Genomic DNA, 27212 nt, shown 5'->3' with positions numbered 1-27212 from the left:
TTGTCTCGTAGCAACTTCCAAAGGTGATTTTGGCTTGTTACTTGCACATCTTGAACACACCTGTCCAGATGATCCCAAAAGTTCATTTGGATTCTTCAGTCGTTGTTTTGATTGAAAATACTTTTTGCAAAGACTGGAGGTATGTTTTGGGTCGTTATCTTGCTGTAGTGTGAAACTAGGACCAATAAGGCGGGTGCCAGTAGGGATGGCATGGCGCACCAGGATGCTGTGGTAGTATTTGGAGTCCATGAGTCCTTCAGTTTTTACGAACTCCCCAACTGCACGACCTCCAAAACATCCCCAGACCATAAAGCAGCCTCCTCCATGCTCGACTGTGGGCTTAATGCAAGCAGGAAGCATGAACTTTCCTGTCACACAACGAATAAACTTGTTCCCCTTGGACCCAAATACCTCAAACTTCGATTCATCGAAAAATAACCTTCTTCCACTTACCAGTGGTCCAGCTCCTGTGCTTTTTTGCCCACAGTAGTCTCTTCTTTTTATTTATGGGCCTAAGCAATGTTTTCAGGCTGCCTTCAAGCCGGTTAGTCGCGATTGACAAGATTTTCTTCCTCCTCTCCATCAGAGCAGCACGGATCTAACAAGTGTTTGGAAACTGTCCCGCTTGGAACAATAATACATTTGTCCTACTGTTTTGCGGTCACACAGGTCATACACAGTTGTTTATGGCGTATCTCTTGAGGGTACACTGCACACCATCTCCAGGTGAGCAATTTCACACAGACTAGGCCCTGCATTTCTCAAAGCGACTATGTCATATAACTTTTTGATTAACAACCCCTTCCTGGGAGCCATATGAGAGACCACTTTAAACGTTTTCAGAAGCAGTGATTGCAAAATACACGCTATAGCGCGTATTTATGCGTTACAGATGATGAAGGACTAAGTCCTGCAGGAAGAGATATGTGACCGCCGCAGCAGCCAGGCCAATGACATCCTAAGCTGCTCCCCCACCGGTTACGTGACCCTGCTGGGCTTTCTCTACTTAAGATCTATGCAGCTCAGAGTCCTGCTTCCTGTTACCCGACACCTTGCGCACATATGGTGGGCAGCACTAAGCCACTGTGTGCGGCTAGTGGCTACTGGCTAGGTGAATCCGGATCCCTCCATCTCCTCCTGGGCCGATCCTCAGACCTCAGCTGTGTCCAATATGTGTCTGCCGAGATCATGGGCCCCAAGAAGCGGCAACCGAATGGTGAGTAACCACTGCCCAGTGCTTATGAGCTCAAAGTCTTCCCTGCGCTGTCAGTGTGTGTGGTGGGAGCTTTCTGTGTGGTGCCAGGGTGCTCCCAATGTGTAGTGGGATCCTTCTGTTTGGAAACAGGGTGCTGCCAGTGTAGTACCAGTGTGTGGTGGGATCCTTCTGTGCAGTGCCAGGGTTGTGCCATTGTGTTTTGGGATCCTTCTATGTAGTACTAAGTGTTCTGGTGGGACCTTCTGTGCAGGGACACGGTGGTGCCATTATGTTTTGGGAACCTTCTGTGTGGTGCCAGGGTGCTGCCAGTGTTACTGGAATCCTACTGTGCAGTGCCAGTGTTTGCTGAAACTAGTTTGTGCAGTGCCAGGGTGCTGCCAGTGTGTGGTGGGACCCTTCTGTCCAATGCCAGTGAAATGCAGTAACCCTCTCCTTGCCCCCCAGTATTGCACCAGCTGCCATTTACTCTTGCCCCCACCCTACTCCCAGCACTGCCTGCCCCTTGTACCCTCCTTGTCCCCCAGCACTGTCGCAACTGCTGTTTGCACATACGCCCTCCTTACCTCTACTCCTCTCTATCCCCAGCACTACCCCAACTTCTCCCTGCCTTTACCCCCCAGCCCTTTCCAAACTTCTACTTGCCCTTAACCCCCACTACCCCAACTGCTACCTGCCCCCAGTACTGTCGCAACTGCTGCCTGCCCTCACCTCCCATAATATGTGATGGGACCCAGAAACAGTGCGTAGGACCCCATTTCTTTAAAGTGAGGGGGCCCTGGGACCCACAAATTTTTTTGCTCGGTGCGATCACTGAGAAGTATTCCAGTGTTCACCTTGTATTTTGATACTGTGATTTCTCCCACTGTGTGTGTGTTGACTAATCAATTTCAAAACAGCATTGTGCATGTATCCGATATCATTACGAGCGCCTCGTGACCTTGCGGGGATAATTTGTTTATCTTCTGGGATCAGACATTATCTGGCTGTTAGCATACCTTCCAACTTCTTTACCTAAAGTAGAGCTACCTTTGCGCACGGCGCAGCCTCGCATCCAAAACTAGAAGTTAGGGGGCGTGGCTCTGCACCTGCAAGTCACAGCAAGTGGTCTCATTTCTGCACTAAACACACATATCAAGTTCATATAGTCCTGGTACACATCGTCCAGAGTGTACCCAGCCTGAGGGGGCAAAAAGGGCTAAAATATTTCCTCCCCCTTTACAATGGGAATCAGTATGATTTCCCGCGAGCCAGTTCTAATCCCGACAGAGTCAGCCTGGCAGGGGTGAAGATCCCGATCGCTCTTTCTGGTAAGTATCGCTAACCTAATTCCCTACCCTAACCCTCCTTTAGGGGTGCCTAACCCTAACCTCCCCCCCAAGTGCCTAACCCTAACCCCCCTGTTACACTGTAAACTAGCGTTTCGCATGCAGATACACCCGCAGACGCACGGAGAACATAGGCATGCTGCATACAATTTTAATCAGCAGAAGCTGCTTGTGCTAACTATTCACATCACTGTGTGAATAAGACACATTGAAAGGTAAAAAGGTCACGCAAAAAGACGCTCAGCGCTACAGAGTCCCACCACGGCATAACACAATTAGAAGGGCTGTTTAGCGCGCAAGGAGGCTAGATGTATGAGGACACATCTGTAGCTGGTAAGACGTCAGTAGTCAAGGAGGCTAGATGTATGAGGACACATCTGTAGCTGGTAAGACATCAGTAGTCAAGGAGGCTGGATGTATGAGGGCATATCTGTAGCTGGTAAGACGTCAGTAGTCAAGGAGGCTGGATGTATGAGGACACAACTGTAGCTGGTAAGACGTCAGTAGTCAAGGAGGCTGGATGTATGAGGACATATCTGTAGCTGGTAAGACGTCAGTAGTCAAGGAGGCTGGATGTATGAGGACATATCTGTAGCTGGTAAGACGTCAGTAGTCAAGGAGGCTGGATGTATGAGGACATATCTGTAGTTGGTAAGACGTCAGTAGTCAGAAGGAGAGCATAACGCCAGAGTGCAAGACAAAGATGGGCAAATTATGAAGACCTAGTATAGAATATTTAGGGCGCAGCTAAAGGATGTGACAGAAGCATTTGTCTGTATGTGGTGTCTATAGACCAGGGGTGGGGAACATTTTTTTCTGACGAGTGCCATTTTGATATATATATAATATTATTCGCGGGCCTGGTGCAAACCACGGCCCCCCTCCATGTGACGTCACAAAGGGCGGGGCCACAATCACCTGTGATTACAGCAATGCCCGAAGCATCCTGAGGATGCACCGGGGAGCTGTAAGTGTAGCGGTGTGACAGTCTGAAGCGTCCCAAGGATGCTCCAGGTGGCACTACTGCATAGATTCTGGCTGCAGGGTGCCATTCTAGGCACCCTGCTAGTCAGATGAGGCTAGCAGAAAAAAAGCTCAGAGGGCCAGACCAAATGATTCCGCGGGCCTTATACGGCCCGCGGGCCTGAGGTCCCCACCCCTGCTATAGAGGATACTTCCCTAACATCCTCATTCCGTACAGATTATTTGCTGCTATATCAGGGATGATAATAGTAAATTCAGAAATTAAGACACATTACTGTATATAAGTACAATTGTTATGCACATCCTACCAAGGGGTCATTTCCAGGCCTAAAATTGCTGACTACAGCTTAACTTGTACTCATCTACATTAGCTGGGCATACACTGTCAGATATGTCAGACCCAGCAGATATTGTGGCCATACACTGTAGTTATTGGACACTGCCAAATGCGGCCGACCAATGATCGGGTCAGGAATGTTGGAAGATTTCTCATGCAGGACCGTCAGACGATTGCTGATCAGTCGGGCCCAAAAACGACGCAATTATCGGTGTGATCCGCCCATAATCAGAGGATCGGGTCGATAACTGCATAATGCATTCCAGCCTTTAATAAATACATTTGTGAACATTGATCGCTATATATCTGTGTATATACATACACACCCGTCCATGTACATGATGTATTTCATAATGGATTTTATTGAGTTTTTAATACAATAATAGTATGAAAAGAATTCAGAAAGGATTTATCACAACACAACATCCAGGTTGTTTACCTGTAGCTATGAGATGGTTGACCAAGGTGTAGTTCTCCTCCGCTCCCAGGAGACAGGATGGGAAAATGACACTATGGAAAGGAACGTTGTCCTTTGCCATGAAGTTATAAAGCTGGACCTGAACACAGGAAGAGCAAAATATTAAAATGTAATAATAAATATATCTAGTGTTCATTCTAGCACCCTGCACCTGTCACAACCCATGCAGTTCCACTTTCCTGCCTGGGGTGTCACTCTCTGCTCTGGTGCGTCTAGCAAGCTCAGCTGATGCAACAAACTTCTGATATACAGACCAGTGTGTGCTAGAAGTACCAGATCAGAGAGCGACACCCCAAGCAGGAGAGAGGAACTGCACGAGTTGTGACAATTATGCCATCTGATTACTTTTGTAAAAAGTGGACAAATATTTCTACTCCTTTATATTGTATTTAAAGGTTTCTGGTTGGCATGGTTCAATGCAGTTTCACTCTTCTAAGCAATGTTAATATTTCAATGTAGCCATCTGACCAAACATGATGGCAGCTCCAACTATTAAATGCAAATTTTTAAGACATCAGTCACTTGTATCGTTTTCAAAGTAGAATAGATTTTCATTTCTTGAATATCATCATGATTGTGAAAGTAATATACAAGCAAATGGGTCCTAGTGACTGCTATGTATGTTGAGAAGTAACAAGTCATGTCAATACAGTGTAGAGTGACAGCATACACTCATTATAAGGAGCAGCAGCACCGTACAGGGTTACAGCACACAGCCATTACTAGGAGCAGCAATACAGTACAGGGTTACAGCACACAGCCATTTACTAGGAGCAGCAATAAATACAGTACAGGGTTACAGCACACAGCCATTACTAGGAGCAGCAATAAATACAGTACAGGCTTACAGCACACAGCTATTACTAGGAGTAGCAATACAGTACAGGGTTACAGCACACAGCCATTACTAGGAGCAGCAATACAGTACAGGGTTACAGCACACAGCCATTTACTAGGAGCAGCAATACAGTACAGGGTTACAGCACACAGCCATTACTAGGAGCAGCAATACAGTACAGGGTTACAACACACAGCTATTACTAGGAGCAGCAATACAGTACAAGGTTACAGCACACAGCCATTTACTAGGAGCAGCAATAAATACAGTACAGGGTTACAGCACACAGCTATTACTAGGAGCAGCAATAAATACAGTACAGGGTTACAGCACACAGCTATTACTAGGAGCAGCAATAAATACAGTACAGGGTTATAGCACACAGCCATTACTAGGAGCAGCAATACAGTACAGGGTTACAGCACACAGCCATTACTAGGAGCAGCAATACAGTACAGGGTTACAGCACACAGCCATTACTAGGAGCAGCAATACAGTACAGGGTTACAGCACACAGCCATTACTAGGAGCAGCAATACAGTACAGGGTTACAGCACACAGCCATTTACTAGGAGCAGCAATACAGTACAGGGTTACAGCACACAGCCATTACTAGGAGCAGCAATACAGTACAGGGTTACAGCACACAGCCATTACTAGGAGCAGCAATACAGTACAGGGTTACAACACACAGCTATTACTAGGAGCAGCAATACAGTACAAGGTTACAGCACACAGCCATTTACTAGGAGCAGCAATAAATACAGTACAGGGTTACAGCACACAGCTATTACTAGGAGCAGCAATAAATACAGTACAGGGTTACAGCACACAGCTATTACTAGGAGCAGCAATAAATACAGTACAGGGTTACAGCACACAGCTATTACTAGGAGCAGCAATAAATACAGTACAGGGTTACAGCACACAGCTATTACTAGGAGCAGCAATAAATACAGTACAGGGTTATAGCACACAGCTATTACTAGGAGCAGCAATAAATACAGTACAGGGTTATAGCACACAGCTATTACTAGGAGCAGCAATACAGTACAGGGTTACAGCACACAGCCATTACTAGGAGCAGCAATACAGTACAGGGTTACAGCACACAGCCATTTACTAGGAGCAGCAATACAGTACAGGGTTACAGCACACAGCTATTACTAGGAGCAGCAATACAGTACAGGGTTACAGCACACAGCCATTACTAGGAGCAGCAATACAGTACAGGGTTACAGCACACAGCTATTACTAGGAGCAGCAATACAGTACAGGGTTACAACACACAGCTATTACTAGGAGCAGCAATACAGTACAGGGTTACAGCACACAGCCATTTCCTAGGAGCAGCAATAAATACAGTACAGGGTTACAGCACACAGCTATTACTAGGAGCAGCAATAAATACAGTACAGGGTTACAGCACACAGCTATTACTAGGAGCAGCAATAAATACAGTACAGGGTTACAGCACACAGCTATTACTAGGAGCAGCAATAAATACAGTACAGGGTTATAGCACACAGCTATTACTAGGAGCAGCAATAAATACAGTACAGGGTTATAGCACACAGCTATTACTAGGAGCAGCAATAAATACAGTACAGGGTTACAGCACACAGCCATTACTAGGAGCAGCAATACAGTACAGGGTTACAGCACACAGCCATTACTAGGAGCAGCAATACAGTACAGGGTTACAGCACACAGCCATTTACTAGGAGCAGCAATACAGTACAGGGTTACAGCACACAGCTATTACTAGGAGCAGCAATACAGTACAGGGTTACAGCACACAGCCATTACTAGGAGCAGCAATACAGTACAGAGTTACAGCACACAGCTATTACTAGGAGCAGCAATACAGTACAGGGTTACAACACACAGCTATTACTAGGAGCAGCAATACAGTACAGGGTTACAGCACACAGCCATTTCCTAGGAGCAGCAATAAATACAGTACAGGGTTACAGCACACAGCTATTACTAGGAGCAGCAATAAATACAGTACAGGGTTACAGCACACAGCTATTACTAGGAGCAGCAATAAATACAGTACAGGGTTACAGCACACAGCTATTACTAGGAGCAGCAATAAATACAGTACAGGGTTACAGCACACAGCTATTACTAGGAGCAGCAATAAATACAGTACAGGGTTATAGCACACAGCTATTACTAGGAGCAGCAATAAATACAGTACAGGGTTATAGCACACAGCTATTACTAGGAGCAGCAATACAGTACAGGGTTACAGCACACAGCCATTTACTAGGAGCAGCAATAAATACAGTACAGGGTTACAGCACACAGCCATTACTAGGAGCAGCAATACAGTACAGGGTTACAGCACACAGCTATTACTAGGAGCAGCAATACAGTACAGGGTTACAGCACACAGCCATTACTAGGAGCAGCAATAAATACAGTACAGGGTTACAGCACACAGCCATTACTAGGAGCAGCAATAAATACAGTACAGGGTTATAGCACACAGCTATTACTAGGAGCAGCAATAAATACAGTACAGGGTTATAGCACACAGCTATTACTAGGAACAGCAATACAGTACAGGGTTACAGCACACAGCCATTTACTAGGAGCAGCAATAAATACAGTACAGGGTTATAGCACACAGCTATTACTAGGAGCAGCAATAAATACAGTACAGGGTTATAGCACACAGCTATTACTAGGAGCAGCAATACAGTACAGGGTTACAGCACACAGCCATTTACTAGGAGCAGCAATAAATACAGTACAGGGTTATAGCACACAGCTATTACTAGGAGCAGCAATACAGTACAGGGTTACAGCACACAGCTATTACTAGGAGCAGCAATAAATACAGTACAGGGTTATAGCACACAGCTATTACTAGGAGCAGCAATAAATACAGTACAGGGTTATAGCACACAGCTATTACTAGGAGCAGCAATACAGTACAGGGTTACAGCACACAGCCATTTACTAGGAGCAGCAATAAATACAGTACAGGGTTACAGCACACAGCCATTACTAGGAGCAGCAATACAGTACAGGGTTACAGCACACAGCTATTACTAGGAGCAGCAATACAGTACAGGGTTACAGCACACAGCCATTACTAGGAGCAGCAATACAGTACAGGGTTATAGCACACAGCCATTACTAGGAGCAGCAATACAGTACAGGGTTACAGCACACAGCTATTACTAGGAGCAGCAATACAGTACAGGGTTATAGCACACAGCTATTACTAGGAGCAGCAATACAGTACAGGGTTATAGCACACAGCCATTACTAGGAGCAGCAATACAGTACAGGGTTATAGCACACAGCCATTACTAGGAGCAGCAATACAGTACAGGGTTACAGCACACATCCATTACTAGGAGCAGCAATACAGTACAGGGTTACAGCACACAGCCATTACTAGGAGCAGCAATAAATACAGTACAGGGTTACAGCACACAGCTATTACTAGGAGCAGCAATACAGTACAGGGTTACAGCACACAGCTATTACTAGGATCAGCAATACAGTACAGGGTTACAGCACACAGCCATTACTAGGAGCAGCAATACAGTACAGGGTTACAGCACACAGCCATTTACTAGGAGCAGCAATAAATACAGTACAGGGTTACAGCACACAGCCATTACTAGGAGCAGCAATACAGTACAGGGTTACAGCACACAGCTATTACTAGGAGCAGCAATACAGTACAGGGTTACAGCACACAGCCATTACTAGGAGCAGCAATAAATACAGTACAGGGTTACAGCACACAGCTATTACTAGGAGCAGCAATAAATACAGTACAGGGTTATAGCACACAGCTATTACTAGGAGCAGCAATACAGTACAGGGTTACAGCACACAGCCATTTACTAGGAGCAGCAATAAATACAGTACAGGGTTACAGCACACAGCTATTACTTGGAGCAGCAATACAGTACAGGGTTACAGCACACAGCTATTACTAGGAGCAGCAATACAGTACAGGGTTACAGCACACAGCCATTACTAGGAGCAGCAATACAGTACAGGGTTACAGCACACAGCTATTACTAGGAGCAGCAATACAGTACAGGGTTACAACACACAGCTATTACTAGGAGCAGCAATACAGTACAGGGTTACAGCACACAGCCATTTCCTAGGAGCAGCAATAAATACAGTACAGGGTTACAGCACACAGCCATTACTAGGAGCAGCAATACAGTACAGGGTTATAGCACACAGCCATTACTAGGAGCAGCAATACAGTACAGGGTTACAGCACACAGCCATTACTAGGAGCAGCAATACAGTACAGGGTTACAGCACACAGCTATTACTAGGAGCAGCAATACAGTACAGGGTTATAGCACACAGCTATTACTAGGAGCAGCAATACAGTACAGGGTTATAGCACACAGCTATTTACTAGGAGCAGCAATAAATACAGTACAGGGTTACAGCACACAGCTATTACTAGGAGCAGCAATAAATACAGTACAGGGTTATAGCACACAGCTATTACTTGGAGCAGCAATACAGTACAGGGTTATAGCACACAGCTATTACTAGGAGCAGCAATACAGTACAGGGTTATAGCACACAGCCATTACTAGGAGCAGCAATACAGTACAGGGTTACATCACACAGCCATTACTAGGAGCAGCAATACAGTACAGGGTTACAGCACACAGCTATTACTAGGAGCAGCAATACAGTACAGGGTTACAACACACAGCTATTACTAGGAGCAGCAATAAATACAGTACAGGGTTACAGCACACAGCTATTACTAGGAGCAGCAATAAATACAGTACAGGGTTATAGCACACAGCTATTACTAGGAGCAGCAATACAGTACAAGGTTATAGCACACAGCTATTACTAGGAGCAGCAATACAGTACAGGGTTACAGCACACAGCCATTACTAGGAGCAGCAATACAGTACAGGGTTACAGCACACAGCCATTACTAGGAGCAGCAATACAGTACAGGGTTACAGCACACAGCTATTACTAGGAGCAGCAATACAGTACAGGGTTATAGCACACAGCTATTACTAGGAGCAGCAATACAGTAAAGGGTTATAGCACACAGCCATTACTAGGAGCAGCAATACAGTACAGGGTTACAGCACACATCTATTACTAGGAGCAGCAATACAGTACAGGGTTACAGCACACAGCTATTACTAGGAGCAGCAATAAATACAGTACAGGGTTACAGCACACAGCTATTACTAGGAGCAGCAATAAATACAGTACAGGGTTATAGCACACAGCTATTACTAGGAGCAGCAATAAATACTGTATAGGGTTACAGCACACAGCTATTACTAGGAGCAGCAATACAGTACAGGGTTACAGCACACAGCTATTACTAGGAGCAGCAATACAGTACAGGGTTATAACACACAGCCATTACTAGGAGCAGCAATAAATACAGTAGAGGGTTACAGCACACAGCCATTACTATGTGTAGGAATACAGTACAGGGTTACAGCACACAGCCATTACTAGGAGCAGGAATACATTAAACAGCCATACTAGGCGCTGCAATACAGCACAGGGTTACAGCAAACAACCATTACCAAGTGTGAGAATAGAGTACAACAAGGTTACAGCACACATCTACTACTGGCAGTCTAGGTTACACAGAACTATACTAGAGACTAAACACTTTGGTACAGATTGATAATAGCCAGTTACTATGTATCCAAGAGCTGGCCAGTTGAATACCTTTCCACCCCCAGCACATGTAATGGTAAGTTTACTTAGGAGCACATATTGGTTTGACCCGAGAGACTGGAACTGAAATTAATTTAAAAGCAAAAACACAGCCTGGACTCAGTCTTAGCATCACACAGGAGCCATTACCTGCACAAACACTAACATCTATATACCTACAGCACATGCAGATACATGGAAAGCCTTTTTCAAGGAGTATACACACCTGAAAAGAACAATACCTTTCAATGGGTTATATACATCTTCTATATATAACATACAGCAATATAACATTTATATCGTTACCTGTTGAGGATTTTTCCACCATTTCTCCCACTGGTCAGTATAATTGGCTGTAATGGAAATATATCCAATTGGAGCATCAAACCAGACATAAAATACCTGTGACAACAAAAGGTATTGGGTCATGGCTTGTTTGAGGTACATGAGGATACAGCAGTGTTAGTCAGGTACTATGACTGTACCGACCTTGTCTGTGAAACCTTCAAGCGGCACTGGTGTACCCCACTTCAGATCCCTAGTGATGCATCTTGGTTTCAGACCATCACGAATCCAGGAGCGAGTTATATAACGGGCATTTGCTGTCCAATCTCCAGATGCAAAGGTCTGTTCCAACCACTTCTCCAAGCGCTCCTCTAGCTGCAAAAGGAAATGTATTAATACATGGATATACCTGTGGATAAAACAGAGCACTTACTTTGACCTTTAACTTAAGACAAACCAACCAGAGGTTATTCCTCATCTGTAGGTCCATCATGAAGGTGCAGAGGTAGTTCTGAAAACCAGAGCACTGAAAAGAGTGCAGAGAATTTGGTCTCAGCACCACATTAATGAAAATGAATTTATAATTTTTCACCAGGAAAAAATACTTAGTGTGAGTCCTGCAATAGCATCATATTTGATAATTATGTACGCAGCCGTGTCAGTGCGTGCATAAATTATCCCCTGCGATGCCTTATGCAGCCTGAGGCCTCATAGCGTGCAATGAAGTTAGCAATTTCTGAGTAAGGTCAGAGCTTGTGCAAGTGTGAGTGAGGCTCAGATTGTACTCGATGTTACCGATGGTTTTGCAGTCTAGCTAGACATCACGGATGTGTGTAAGGTAAAGTGGGCGTCTTTATGTTGTGCCGTGACGGCATAGCGATCGCCATGGATCAGTATACTATCGCAGCTGAATTGCGTGCGTATTCGCTATTGCGATCCGTAGTGAATCAGGCCCAAAGTCTGCAAAAAGGGACATTATCAGTTTGGGAATTTAAAGAGTCAGATAACGTTCTGCAAAAAGCAAAGGAGGATTCACTTGCAGCATGAGGAGCACAACTGGTAAAACATGTTTAAGCCAATGTAGTGCTTTGCAGTTTCTCTGCTGGCCTCCATTCTTCTCACAGCAGATGACTTTCAATACAGTAAATTGCTTCCATTATTGAGAAGGCAGCTGAAGGTGAAAGAAAGTAGTATTGGCTCTGCAGTAATAGTCGGGTACAATATTACTCTGCCAGTAAGGCGAATGCAGTGACTGTCAAACTAGGGGGATCTTTCGGTTACTAGACTTCACTCAATGTTTTATCATTTCAGGCATGTGAAGGCAATCAACCAAAAACAGGCCAATACAATAAAGTCAGGCAAATGAAGGGAGAGCAAAGATGACACCAGGGAGAGGGAGAGAGAGAACCAATCAGCTTATGTCATTTACAGGCTGTGCTAGAAAAGTGACAGAAGCGGATTGGTTAGTACTTTACCTCTCTCCAAGGTTTGAGACATCTCTCCCTCAATGCCAGGGTTAGAAGGACATAACTATGACATCTACAGCTAAGCAGCATCTTTTCCCCTAGCAGCTTAACATGGAATTTACTTCTTCTGTAGTGTTAAAAGCCTTTGAAACCAGGGCTGCAAACCTACATAAAATGCATATCTATAAAAGGCACCCAAGAACATGGCATACCTTAGGCAGGTCCAAGAATAGATGCTGGGACGATTTAACAATAGGAGCTTGTTTACAGACTTTACATTGAGGTCTCTGTAAAAAAAAAGGAAATGTGACTTTATAGTTTCAGTGGTTATAACACAAGAGACACATCATGGTCTCTGCTTTCACAGTAATCAACGCTCACAGAATGCCAGCTATGTGCCCGGCTGCCTACATGCACCAATATCAGACAGTACCTTTAATTCTACAGCATTGATAAGCTTGCCACATTTGTCACACTGGTCCCCTCTGGCCTCCTCATAGTTGCAGAAGGGACAGGTGCCCTCCACAAAACGATCTGCCAGGAACCTCTGACAGATCTCGCACCGGAGCTGCTCCACGGTGTCCTTCAGCAGGAAGTCTCTCTCCAGCAGCCGGTGGAAGATGTCCTGAGCAATTCTGCAGCACATGGTACAAGTTATATTGTTGTCATGAATATTACAAATGTGGGCTTCTGCTTTATATAACAAAAGCAGCTTGGTAACATGGATGGGGTCTAAAGACCATTAATATAACCATGTACATTACTGCCAATGTTATCCCCTAAAAACTCTCTCCAATAATCCGCACCAACATGGATGCAGAACTGAGAAAAGCTGTGAAATGTTTTATTTTGTTTGGCATCATCAAAAAATTATATATAATAATCAAATATATTATCACTATAGAGCGACCAGGTACGGGTCACTTACATGGTCTGCTGTTCAGTTGTAGTCCTGCCAAAATAGTCAAAGGAGATATTGAACCACTGGTAGATATGCGTGTGGATAGCATTGTACTTGTCACAGATCTGTCTTGGGGTCAGCCCTTCCTCCATTGCTTTGGTTTCTGTGGCTGTGCCATATTCATCTGTTCCACATATGTACAGCGTGTTCCAGTTCCTCAGCCGGCAGTACCTGAAAGAACAGGAGGGGTTAACTGTAGTTCATATGTTCTAACCTAAAAGGTCTGTTCACAAGACGGGTAGCAAAACCCCTGACTGTTGGAGGACCTAGTACTGAAACACAGCAATTTATTACTGTTGTACTTCATATATGTTTCATTAAATTGTGTTTTATATATATTTTTTTTTTCATACGCCTGTGGTCACATCTTACTTTTTACACAATTTTAAGTATTCATTATATTGATATTTTTACTTAGAGATTACTATTCACGTAAACCAAGCGCTGCTGTGTTTTTCAAATATAGATATAGGGCTGCAAAAAAAATCTGAATGCATTAAAAACATGGTTTTAACACACAGTAAAAAGTACAATGCAAATAAATGAAATGATTGCATATTCTGGGAAGCAGGCTATCACAGTACTATGACTAACTACATTTAATGGTCAACTAGAATTAACTTTGATCTCTAACATTACTGTCCTGCCACAGTTCTGTTTTAGGAGGAAGTTGTTATTCACACTTTAACTATTAAAATAAAAAAAGATGATGATCACAACTGAACAGAAGTGCTAGTAGAGAAAGACTCTAGTCTCTCTTATGTATACAATCTAACCACTTACAGATGTTTACAAAAAAAGGCTGAACTGTCCAAATCCACCTGATATGCAATTAAAATATGACATTGCTGGAATAGGAACAATTTCTGTAACATAAAAGTAGGTATAATTCCCCTTTATATAAAATGCTATTTGTAGAATCTATACACTTCATGAATTATCACATTGGAAAAATGACAAACTAGTATAAGGACATGCACCCTGATGTAAAAAACAAAATCAATCTAATAGCAGCAAAACTGCACTCTGTTTCATACTAATATACATCTCACCTGGCAAAGACGTCAGCACTGAGCACAGAACCAATGATGTTTCCCAAGTGAGGAACATTATTCACATAGGGCAGAGCACTGGTGATCAATATGTTCTTTTCCCCTTCTATTGGAAGACTGCAAATTACATAAAAAAAGAGCATAAGATATATATAAAAAAAAAAAAAAAAAGCAAAGTACAAAGTACATTGAAGTGACATGAAATACAGGGGATTCACATCTGTGTTGCTTATGTGCTAAAAAAGAATTAGCACTCAAGCATAGTTGGGGTCATGCATATAAACACATTGACTTTGGAAGAGAACCAATGGGTAAATTGTATTTGGCTGAAGATTCAGTGAATAAAGACACCTCATCTTGGTAATTACAGGCGATGTCAGGACGGTACACTGTGTGAGAAAACTTCACCAGCTAAAAGAAACAATGGGAAGAAGCACATACTGTATGGGCTAGTGCAGGGATGAGGAACCTCAGGCCCTGGGGCCGTATAAGGACTCCGGAACCATTTGATCTGGCCCTCTGAGCTTTTTTCTGCTAGCCTCATCTGCCTAGAATGGCACCCTGCAGCCAGAATCTATGCAGCAGTGACACCTGGAGCGTCCTTAGGACATTTCAGACAGTCACACCACTGCCCTTACAGCTCCCTGGAGCATCAGAATGCTCCGGGGATTGCTGTAATCACCGGTGATTGCGGCCCCGCCCCCATGTGACATCACATGGAGGGAGCGTGGCCTGCACCGGGCCCACAAATAATGTTATATATATCAAAATGGCCCTCAGTAGAAAAAAGGTTCCCCACCCCTGGTCTAGTGCATTAATACAATGTGCAAACCAAAATAGGTGAGAAATTGCAGATCACTTGACTGCAAATTTTAACCGGAAGCACCAGTAGCTAAGAATCAAAAATGGTCAGAAGAGAGCTCCGCAGAGTAGGTTATCATAATCAGGTAGATACACTCATCACACCTGTCACAGCATGAGAAATCTATGCTAATGACTGAATAGCGGACCTCACCTTATTCACAGCATGTGAAGCTGCTAACTCATAATTCTATATACTTGCTCTGAATCAGAAATCAATTACCAATGAGAGCCTAACGTTTTTGCTATAATCTGTACAGCCATTATAGAAGTCTAGTATCCTGCTAGTATACGTATTAATGTAGACATTTCTATAAACTCTCAAGAAGCTTAATTTTATTAATAAGTGCAGAAATGTTAGATGGTTATTTTCTGCAGAAAACGAACTGTATAACACAAGATACTTGCAGATTTATGTAATGCAAAAGTAATCAGCATTGCAAATCAACCTAGAATTATCCACTAGACAAGTATACCTTTCTTCAAGACCAGAGATGCACTTAAAACAGCAATTCCATTCATACCCCTTTTACACAGACATAAAAATCCCAGGTTGATGCACATGAACGCTCTACAACCCGGGATTTTTGACGGTGTAAATGGATCCAACTCTGGTAGTTCACAGGGTTGGCCATGGGTCGTTCTTTTGTCACCCTGCAGTGTAAACAGCACGATCCGAGTAGAGAGTGACCCAGATCGTGCCGCATGCCACCCGATTGGCCGGCTTCAGTGGTACTTGGAGATGACATCTTCTCCAGGCATCCACTGCAACCAGCGCCGGCCCAAGCAGCACGGAGCAGAGCTCCCCACCCGCCCTCTCTGCCTCTGGACCGCTGCAGAGTGAGGTAAGAGGGAGGAGGGTGGTAGGAAGAAGTGCTGCTAAACAGCGCCGGAAGAGCGGGGTCACTGCAGACTCGGCTCCGGTGTGAACGGCGCCGACACGTGCATTGCCCAGGTCGGTTCCGCGGTGTAAAAGGGGTCTGTCCTGGGTTCGAAACGTGTTCCAAATCCCGGGTCAGACCCCCCAGGACTTTGGTGTAAAAGTGGGATTATTAATCACTATTGCATGCTATAAGAAACAGTTTTGCAAATTAACTCTTTTCTTGGGTTTGTTTTTTCAGACTGCCTTACTGGTGGATGATTCTGCAGATTTTCAACAAAGTCACATGATGTAGTGAGCGGAGAGGCTTTGAAATGCCTCTCTAACCTCAATTTTCACTGTAAAATTCTAATCTTTCTCCTTCCCCCTCTGCAATCACATGGTATGCCAATAATCTGAGAGCCTGTGTCTGTTACAAATACTTATATTCCCTCCAGAGAGATTTTGAAAAGGAGATAACGATTTGCAGGAGGTTAGCTAAAGAAACTGAGTATTGGATGCATGCTCAAAAGGGTACCGAATATGCAGCTTTGACTTCTAGACCACTGCTGATCTACTTCCTAGGACATTATTGTCACTTGTACATCTCCACCAATATTTGACCACCCACTCCTTTTAATTAAAAGCTCAGTGAGATCCCTCCTTTTTGCTATATTATTCTAAAAAAATTGTGGAACAAGTGTAGCCCCAGACCTCTAAAAACAGTGCTGGTCGTTGTTCGGACATTTAGGGGTCAATCCTATTCCGTGCGATGATCTCACCAGTGCGAGTCATCGCGCCAGTGGCCGCACTTTATGGAAGCCCGCATTCAATTTTGCACACAGCCCTATGCAAAATTTGGCGAATTCAGGGTTGAGTCACGCTGCAAAAGGATGCTATGTGCCGGTCCGTTGCCAGTGTTTTAACACCGTTGCAACGGCACATGGCACCTTCGCACGGAATGGGATTGACCCCTAAAGCTGAAGAAGAGATCAGGGCTACAGTAATTTAAACAGACCATCTGGTCGAAGACGGTCCCAACACCTTTGGCTACAAAGCAGGCCCACAGAGTATAATAAAGGAGTCTGAAAAGAGCTATATTAAGTAGTACTCAATTCTGTAAACTCCCGAGGGAACCCTCAAATGCTGACTGAAGATTTATTTTCTTGGGCACTCAACATGGTGATATCAGAGTCCAATTCAGTCTCCAGTATAGCTTCTCATACACAAGCCTACAACGCTTTCCATAGAAAATGGACTCTTCACCTCACTATCCACCGATAGAGGAAGTCTGGAGACTCCATCTTGGGTGTCAGCGCTCACTGTAGTTTTCATGAAAAAGTCTGTTGCGTCTCCTAAATGAACTAGAACTCAAGATGAGGGTGAGCAGATCCAGCAGTTTTAGAGATGCTTTGTGATCAGAAATAAATCTAAAATCTCAGGTACTACAGAAGCTCAGATTAAAAGCAGCCACTCTGCTCAGCCACACTCCTGCTGGAGTCAATTCAATAAAGAAAATACTGTAAACTGTGCACCCAATACAGTGTTATATTTTACATTTCACGATAACTGTTCCTTAATAGCCTAAACTAACCACTTTCAGGACAAAGTTCTTGCTTCCACCAAGACAACATTAAGCATACACACTAGCATTAGCCACTATTCTAGAATGGATTTCTAAAACCTAATGTGGGGGTTTATTTATTTAATAGTGGTTTTTCAAACCTTGGCACTTTAGCGGTTTTGCCACATGTACCTGCTTAACAATTTTTTTTTTAGAAATTGCTTCTATAAATCCAGTGGCAAAACTGCCAATAATTGGTTTGTAAAACAGTAGTTTACTAAATAGACCCCTTGGCATGTAGAGATCAAAATGCCCCTGAATTATTAAATTCTATGTTTCATCTGAAACATAGTAAGCACACAAAGAGGGTGATCCAATAGTTAGCGCCGGCGACTGTCAATGCCAGGCACCCGATGGAACACTTGCCACCCTCTCCTGTGGAGTTGAGCAGAAATGTGCAAAGAGCCCGTGGTTTGGGCGCTCTAACCAGGACTTTAGACAGGATTAATCCCTATACAAGGCTAAACCCTGTCCAATTCGGCATGACAAGTGCACTAATTAATGGGCTACATTGGGCACCCATTAATTATTGCGGCGCCCAAAACAATTGAAATCGCCCCCAAAGACCCCTTTACTGGACCTATTAAAATGATGGTTTTAGCTGTTTGCATATAGGAGGTGGACAAAGTGGGTATGTTTGCCTAAAATAACTGTGGTCCTAGGGAGAAAAGAATTTCAGATGAAAATGATGAGACAGAAATATCTAAATATATATATATATATATATATATACACATATACACATATACACATACACACATACACACACACACACATATATACAAATTAAATAATCCTTTCAATGTAAAGAAAATGGCACAAATGACTGTCCCAACTTACATAGGGTGTGGTCTTTGTTTTGGCCTTGGAGCATCGGCGAGACCCTTTGACCAAGCTTCAGTAGCTGCAGCAATATCCTCCTCAGACAGAGCATGGGCTGGTGTATCTTCTCCCTGAACAAAAAAAGAAAGACAATGGGGAAAAATGTACCAACCTTGAAACAGCCCCTGCTTCTCAGCATGTTTGAGTAGGAAATGTAATTTTTATTTTGCCATGAACAGTATTGCCAATTTAAATTACCTGCTTATGCACGTGGCAGCTTGCAAGATTATCAAGTTTTTTCTTTGTGAAAAACTGTAGTATGAAAGGTGTATTGTTTTATATCTACCTTCCACTCAAACTTTCTCCACATTTTAAGATCATCCTATAAAAATATCCAGGTGTATTAAAAAACAAAACAAATAAAAATAAAAGGTGAGCCAATTACCTCCTGCTCATTGGAGACAGAGGTGTTTGATGGAATAACGGGTGTCGGCAATTTTTGGAGATATCCTTTAAAGACCGCAGGTCCCTGGCCTTTCAGGAGTGATTCAACAGCTTTTTGACAGGATTCAATTTCAGATACTTTTTTAAACCAGTTTTTCAATGATAACAGCTCTTCTATAAAAGAAAATCATTTAAATGTTCAAAGATATTCATCAGCACAAGCAACAACTATAAAGAACCTTTTTGCTCAAAGGAGGCTTACATGTAAGAGGGTTCTGCATATAAAATGACCACCCCTCACAGCCACCAGCATGTGTTATACATAGTCATTTTATACATTGCTTTATTGTTATACTTTCCCATGCAGTGTTTCCATGCAGCTGTCATGCCTGTCTAGAAAGTAATGCTCTGTATGAGCACACCATGTAGTACTAGTGTGCAGTAGCGATGTGCACAGACTCCCAGGTTTTGGTTTTGGTATAACCACCCTCAAGTGTTTTGGATCGGCTTTGGTTTTCTTTAGAGATTGACAAAAGCAGCTTAAAATCATGTAACCTGGACCAGTTTTTGTTTCTACAGCATTATTAACATCAATTTTGACACCTGAAATCATGAGGGAGGGACTTAAATGCAATCCAAAACACACAACATCCGGCTTTTAGATCAGAGTTCCGAACTTGGCGAGAAGACGCCATGTCGGGACTACCTACTCTGAACCCCAAAGTGATCCCAGCTGAGACTTGGTTCGACTCGGAACCCCAAAGTTCGGGCGGTTTCAGCAAAACCAAACGGCTCATCTCTCGTGTGCAGTAATAAATTGCTAAAGTAAGGTTTGTAACCGAATCACCCATATGCTGCTGTTCTTTACACGTAAGAGAAAGGTTCATCAGGCCAGACATTCTCATCAAGCAGAAGAGCCAATGTGTCAGGATTCTACATAGGTGCACGTCATAGTTTCTTACCTGGCAGACTAGTCACATCTGTAATGAGAGGGTAGATGGCTCCCCAAACAACAATATCAGCAATAGACAGTGTATCCTGCAAATTAATTAAGATTTAAAATCAACCAAAGGCCACAATTGGGGAAATGTAATGAATGCCGCTTTTAGCAGCAACATTTAGTGGGGCTAATTTATAAAGAGCAAAACCCAGCTAGTTTTCTCTGTAATAAAATCACCCTTATCCTTCATACTCACTCCACCCCAAACCCTTCCCTAACACCCTGCACATACCCAACATTTGATGTAACATATACTCAATGTCACCCACTGCCAAATTTCCTCCTCCTAGAAGAAGTCACATCCTCCCTCGGCTCCATAAGGGAAGTGGTGCAGTTTGCCTATAGCATTTAGTATATCTCTTGTATTATCACTAACACTGCATAAGCTTTCTGCAATCTAAACTTCCTACTTGGATCACCATGGAGTTCCCCTTCCAATTTCCCATAGAAATTGTTTCCGTACACCTAGGACATAACCTAACCTATTTACCTGCCGCTATTTGTGGATATATACTGTATATACACTGTACACCGGAACTTTCTTCCTTACTATGACTATGCGTGGGAAAATTATTTGACATCAAGATGTTTTGAAAGTGAATTATTACATTGTAACATCCCATGAAGATTTGCTGATATTTTGACAATTTGATCAAATTTTGAGAACAGTGGGATGATGAGATAGATGGTTTCTGTTACATTATAGCACTTTCATTGTTAGCCCTTATAGAAGCTCAAGGTGGTGTTCTGCCATTACTCAGAGTCCGAACAGAGTTATATTTGTGTATTATACTTCCTCACAATAACAATTTCAGCTCCATAGAAAGGTTGTTTTGTAATTTATTTGGCTATAACATCACATATAGTAGATTATGCTCTAAGAGCATTAATCATTATAAAGGTTTATGGTGCGTACACACGGTACGATCGGTCAGCGATAACGATATCACTGACTGATCTCCCTCCCGATATCGATCACCCAGCACACCACCAACGACGGGCCAGCGACCGGCGATCAACCATCGCGGGTCCCTATGTAACCTGGTCGATATCGACCAGGTTGGCCTGCATGCACGGGTGATGGTCGATATCGTTATCGTCCATACGTGCCCACACATTGCTGGTCATTTGAGGGTCGGTAGGCACCAAAAAAATTAACTATCTGAAAGATAACTATATTTTTATCGTTCATATCGTGCATATTTTCGTACCGCGTTTACGCACCATTAACTTGATGTGCGCCAATTACATGTGTGAATATTATTTGGCATTTTATAGTGAGTGCCACTATCTTTATTTCATTTGAGTAAGCACCTATCAGCCAGGTGCGCCTATACTCTGCAAACACTCCTTTTTTAATTCTGAATTAAGAGTCTGTTTACTAAAAATCCCACAGGAAAAGTGACTACACATTTGCAACACTGTTACAAAAAATGCCCTTCTGCAATTCATTGGGAACAAGTGTCTGCATGCATTGCTCTGTTTATTATAAGGTTGTACTCACACCAACAAGATATGGTTTCTTCGTAAGACTCTGAGCAATACAGCCAAGCTGCTGGGCAATTATTGCTAGAGACTCGTCCTTCTTTCCCTGTATGACATGTGCGTATAAGGCTGCTGAGATCACAGGCTACAAACAAAATTAGAAAACAAAACAAAACACAGGTATTATACACACAGCAAAACGAATACAAATAAATGGACATGTGACAATACTAGTGTGCTATAGTAGCACACGCTCGGACAACATACTTGCAGCTCTGTTGATTCCCATTCCAGCCACTGATTACTTAGGTCATCCAGGTCCTTTCCAGCTGACAAGTAAAAATACCTACAAAGAGAGTAACATTAATTTTGTTTTCATGATTTCAACTATAATTAGAACCATGCACAGAGCATATTTTCTATAATATACAATAGTACATATATGTATACTTGAGACTAAATATTAGTGTTGTGTGTGTGTAAACATACATATTGTTGCCCACTCTGATTTTAGCCCAACAGACTGTGCTTAACTATATAGATGCTTACAACATCTGATCGCTAAAAACATTTTATTAACTAAAGCTACTCAACCATGAGTGCCTGGCCTATAGTGGTCATTTAGGATCTGGTGATTAACACTTTGGCAAGAGATAAAACGTGCATAAGATATACGTTACCTTTACTCTCCAAACATTGATGAAATCAGATTACAAAAAAAAAGCATGTTTTAAAGGTCAAGCAGCAGAACCTCAACACCTGCTTATTATATACAGATTAGGTCTTAGCTCTGAAACACTTGCATCTTCAGAAATTCAGAAAAGTAGGAGTATGTGAAACTAATAAACGCAGCCTTCATGAGCCGCAAAGTGGTGCCAGGCTCCTACCTTTTGTGCCCCCCATCTACCCTTCTTCTGTTTTAAGAGTTTTGCATCTGCATGTAATGAGTATATATACTATCACAAAGTATAAGGCTATGCCTTGGTTTGCAGAATGAGTATTGGTGACTATATAACATAGTTTTGGTATATCTATATGGATAGCTGTATTTTTAGATTACACTGACTGACTATGTGTAAGTAACCATTGGCAGTATCCGGGAAAATCATATTTTCCTTTAGGCTTTTCCCTCATGTAACCCAATTAAAAGATTATATATTCCAAAATTACCTAAACAGATACAAATTATCTACTGTCGTGTAAAAAACTCTTTTGAAGACAATAAAATAACGATCAGAGAAGCTTTTACTGCACAGGTTGTAGTGAGCTCACATACTCCGGTAACCATGGATGTTTTTAGTCTGTGGAGTAGCTCCAGTATCGGTGATAGCAGCAATTATAGATGACAATGGTGTATGATGTACCGAGATAGGATCATTGCATTAACTCTGCAGACGTACCACCAGTACATGGGCAATTGGAGCTGTAACCCCGTAGCAATCATATTGCAGTTGACCATTTTCTATAATATATATGACACTCACCTACAAATTGCATTGGATGAGAAAAGGAAAGTGCCATTATCAAGCTGTAGTGCTGGCAGCTTTGCTTGTGACAAGAAGGGCACAACTCTATCTGAGAGAGAAAATAACAGGATCACACACTACACGTCATTGGTAACATTTATGATTAATGTAAAACATTCATGGCTAGTAAAATGCCCACTTATCAACATTTCACTAGTCTGTATATTATGGTGGGAGGAGATGTACTGGGTGCATTTACCAACTGGCTTATCAACATTTATTTACAGAGCAATAGAGATGCATTATTATTGCTAGGCAACCATTATATAGATGTGACTTACATGAGATTATAAGCAAACATGCAATAAAGAATAGTAACACATACATGACTACATAAGAACGTGCCATGCGCTAGAAATCACAGATTCATGTACAAATTGCATGAGAGTAAGTAAACGGCATAAAATTAGAGTAGGACATAACAGAACCAGGTGGGGTAGATGTAAAGTGGAGAAGGAGGGGTAATTAGAGGCAGTAGTAAGGAGGGCACAACTGACCTTGATAGACATGTGCATGTAGGAGGGGATAGGAGTGACAAGCATGGATAGTTGGGTTTTGGTGAGGCAGCTAGAGGATTGTAGGTTGGGGGAAGTCTGGTAGGACAAGACAAGGAGTGCCATATGTAAAAGCTGCATACACACAGTACGATCTGTACCACCAACATGAAAGATATCTTTCAGTGAAGTCATCCTGCCACATGTCTGAACAGGCAAAGATAACGATATCATCCAGATTGGCCTGCATGTACAGACGATCATAGATTTCGTTATCGTTCATGTGGGAACGCGCATCGTTGGTCGATCACTGAATAAAAGTGACCAATATGAACGATATGTAGTTGAACGATATCGTTATCATTCATATGGTAATGATATATTGTTCCGTGTGTATGCACCTTAAGGAGCAGTATAAGGATGGGAAGTGTGTTAGAAAGTGGAACAGAGCCAAAGGTCAGAGGCAATGCAGAGTTGTCAAGTTAGGTAGCATCTTGTGACAAGACCAGAGTTGTAAGTTAGGAAAGAGTTAGTGAAGGCTCTCCAAGTGAAGGGGGGCAGCTTCAATTGAAGCCTGGATTGAACAGGGAACCAAAACGAATTCAAAGTGTGGAGAAGCGGAAAAATAGCAGGATAATAATAATCAGTTAATATTAGTCAAAACAGATTGAAAAGGGGAGGACAGCAAAGAGTAGGTTACAGTAGTCGAGGAGGGAAATAATGAGTTGGTGGATCAGGGTTCTGGTTACTCCACACGTAAGGATGTCTAAATCTGAGCTCATTATAAGTATACACAGCACTGTGACATCCAGGTGGAGAATAGCTGAGAAGTAGGCTACACAGAATAGGACAGATCAGGAAAGAGGAGGCCGAAGAAGCATACGAGCTTTCTGAGAGAGGTATAGACCTTGTATAACAGAGGCAAGAACAAAGCCTGGAGGAACCCTTACAGAGAGAGGAAGAGTAGAGACACTGAAGGAGCTACATGAGAGGTATGAGACAAACCAGGAGGCTAGATGCACAGGCATCTCATTTTAAACCTACACGCAAAAGAAAGATTTTGTTTTATGATCGGTCATGTAAGGAGTAGAAATGGGTAACTTAAAACAGTGTTCTCTACTTAGCAAGACTACAGAGGCAGTGATGACTGGGCAGTGGTCTACTCTATGCTTTCAAAAGAATACCTTTTGCACCTTTGAGGAGTAGATGTATTTCTGCCAATACAATAAACACAAGAATACACGAGGGATACATTTAATAGTGTCCCAATGTACCTTCATTCTCATAAATTAAAAAAAATAATGAGACTTTATCAAATATTTTAAGAGAATAATAAAAAAGTAGAAATAAATGAAAGGGGAGGGGCGTATTAAAGTTCTGTAATATCCAGCAGGAATCTGAAGTGAAGTTTTTATGCTTTCCATTATGTACATTTCTAGTCCAATACACAAACCTGCACAAATAGGAGCAGAGTGCTTTTCCAGGGAAATGCATCTGCATTAGATCGAAATTGTTATTAATATAGCTATAAAGAAAGAAACAAAAACAAGGTGCCCTAAATCTCCCTGAAGAAGTCTCTGGAAATGACAAAACACATATGGGTCTGTCTGGAACAGTGATTGTTCCCTGGCCAAGAGAGGCCTGGACCACAGAATGTTACATCATACTGTCAGGAGAGGTTATTTGAGAAGCCAGTAATAAGCCAGTGTCCGAGCAGCTGAATGCTTAGTAAAAGCCACTGACTAATGCTAATACTTCAGATAGATTACGTACTTTTATTTTCAATCTTTCTTCTAGTTATTTGGATAAAACCACTTTACTACCTTCCACCACCTCCTGTTTGTTTCTCTATGTCTAGATTGCATCTATTGAAGGAGGATTTATGCTCTTTTGGACGGAGATTACCACAAAAATAAGAGATTAGTAGGGTCAGAGGGCAAAGTAGTGGTAACACATCCATTATTACATTATGACTAAGTATAGTATTTATTATAAAAGGAGCCAAGTCAAAAGTGCTTTAGAGGTAAACATTAAAACCATTTTATTCACACCATGCTACTTGATCGTCCATGGTATAGTGCAAGTCATCAGTCACTTTGATATTTAATATGCACAAATACATAATTTTTTAAGACTGCGCACAGTAAAATAATTTTTTTGGTACTTGTGTACTTTTACGGACTCACTGCAGAGAGAACCCAAGTGTTTTACACTCATTATTATTATCAATCATGGTAATGTCTAAAGCTCCTTCACGGAGAGGACCCTGACGTCAGCAGCCAGTGTCCAGCGTCATTCCCTACCATCCAAGTGGGCAAAGAGGGGGAATATAACCTTGTGGCGAGCCACCGAGGCCGAAGCGTGGCGAGCGCAGCGAGGGGACAACTTTCTTCTTTAGGTGGGGACAACTTTCGGTACGTAAAGTACACAAGTACCATTTAAAACATTCATTGGGTTCTCTCTGCAATGAGTCCGTAATGTGTACAAGTACCTTTATTTTATTTTTATTTTTTTACATGTCTATAATTTCATACTACAAAAGATACTGTACATGTAGTAACATAATACAGTTATACACATAGAAATTTGCAAATGCAGTCCTGCTTTTCCTGGGGTGTAACACACCTGTCACACCCCAATGATGAAATGTCTTGGTGAATAGCATCTATCCCCTATATCAGTTCTTGCTTTATTGTTTTTGGGGACCCCTAACTGCAGGAAGTAGCAGCCCTGGAAGAAGTGTTACATGTGAGGAGATCTCCCAGCTGTCCTGAAGAACTTACCCTCCTGCTGTAATCTCTGGATCTCCACATCCCTGGACCATAGCCCGGCAGCAGATAGCACCTTCAACCCGTGCGGGTTACCATCGCTCACGTACAGCTTCATGCCGCCGCTTGCTCAATGAATAAACTACAAGCAACCGGCACAACCGACCGCTTCCAATCACAGCTGATGCAACGCACAGGACACAGCTACACATGGACCGCAGGGCACGCCGGGATATGTAGTCTAACAGAGCTGTTTTAAGAACCTGCTTGAGGCGGGCTAAGAACTACAACTTCCATCATGCAACAGGCTGCTGTTACGTAATGATGTCAGGAAACCAGGGTAGGCGTGTTTCCTAGCCATGATTGGCTTGCTTGTGCCACACCCTCCGTTTCCTGTAGTAACTGATAGTGAGTGAGGGAGTGAGTGAGTAGTGTGTACTCGGCGCTGATGATTTGAGGCCGTTTTTCCTCCTCTTCTTAGTATGTAGCTGTTATTACCTAAGTAAATAATTGTTTAAATGTGTACTTATTTGTTCTAGAAGGGAATGCAGTTTCCAAGTACCCTATCTCTCAGAGACAGACCAAAGATGTACGTTTTGAGACTGGGGTGTCCAAAATTGTACTGGTGATGGCTTGCGTCTTTGCAGAGTAAAAGCCCTTACACCAGAGATTCCC

General features: G+C 42.7%; 1 protein-coding gene across 2 annotated transcripts in view; it reads right to left on the bottom strand.

Moving 5' to 3' along the window:
* Window positions 1-26754, bottom strand: part of MARS1 (methionyl-tRNA synthetase 1) — a 39355-nt gene extending 12601 nt beyond the window's left edge. For both annotated transcript variants that reach the window (XM_088465896.1, XM_088465897.1), the window contains exons 1-14: window positions 26553-26754; window positions 23234-23324; window positions 22017-22095; window positions 21769-21894; window positions 20227-20302; window positions 19266-19438; window positions 18839-18951; window positions 14655-14771; window positions 13570-13773; window positions 13075-13276; window positions 12854-12928; window positions 11380-11550; window positions 11197-11292; window positions 4302-4419 (exon numbers count right to left, since the gene is read on the bottom strand). In XM_088465896.1, coding sequence (XP_088322022.1) covers window positions 4302-4419; window positions 11197-11292; window positions 11380-11550; window positions 12854-12928; window positions 13075-13276; window positions 13570-13773; window positions 14655-14771; window positions 18839-18951; window positions 19266-19438; window positions 20227-20302; window positions 21769-21894; window positions 22017-22095; window positions 23234-23324; window positions 26553-26655 — 1744 coding nt within the window. In that variant the 5' untranslated portion in view covers window positions 26656-26754. The remainder of the gene's footprint in view (window positions 1-4301; window positions 4420-11196; window positions 11293-11379; window positions 11551-12853; window positions 12929-13074; window positions 13277-13569; window positions 13774-14654; window positions 14772-18838; window positions 18952-19265; window positions 19439-20226; window positions 20303-21768; window positions 21895-22016; window positions 22096-23233; window positions 23325-26552) is intronic.
* Window positions 26755-27212: the final 458 nt, after the last annotated feature.

Source organism: Taudactylus pleione, unplaced genomic scaffold (assembly GCF_031769625.1).
Source record: "Taudactylus pleione unplaced genomic scaffold, aTauple2 ptg000065l, whole genome shotgun sequence".
Taxonomy (NCBI): domain Eukaryota; kingdom Metazoa; phylum Chordata; class Amphibia; order Anura; family Myobatrachidae; genus Taudactylus; species Taudactylus pleione.
Note: the sequence above shows the minus strand (reverse complement) of the source record. Positions and strands in the feature narration are given on the sequence as shown.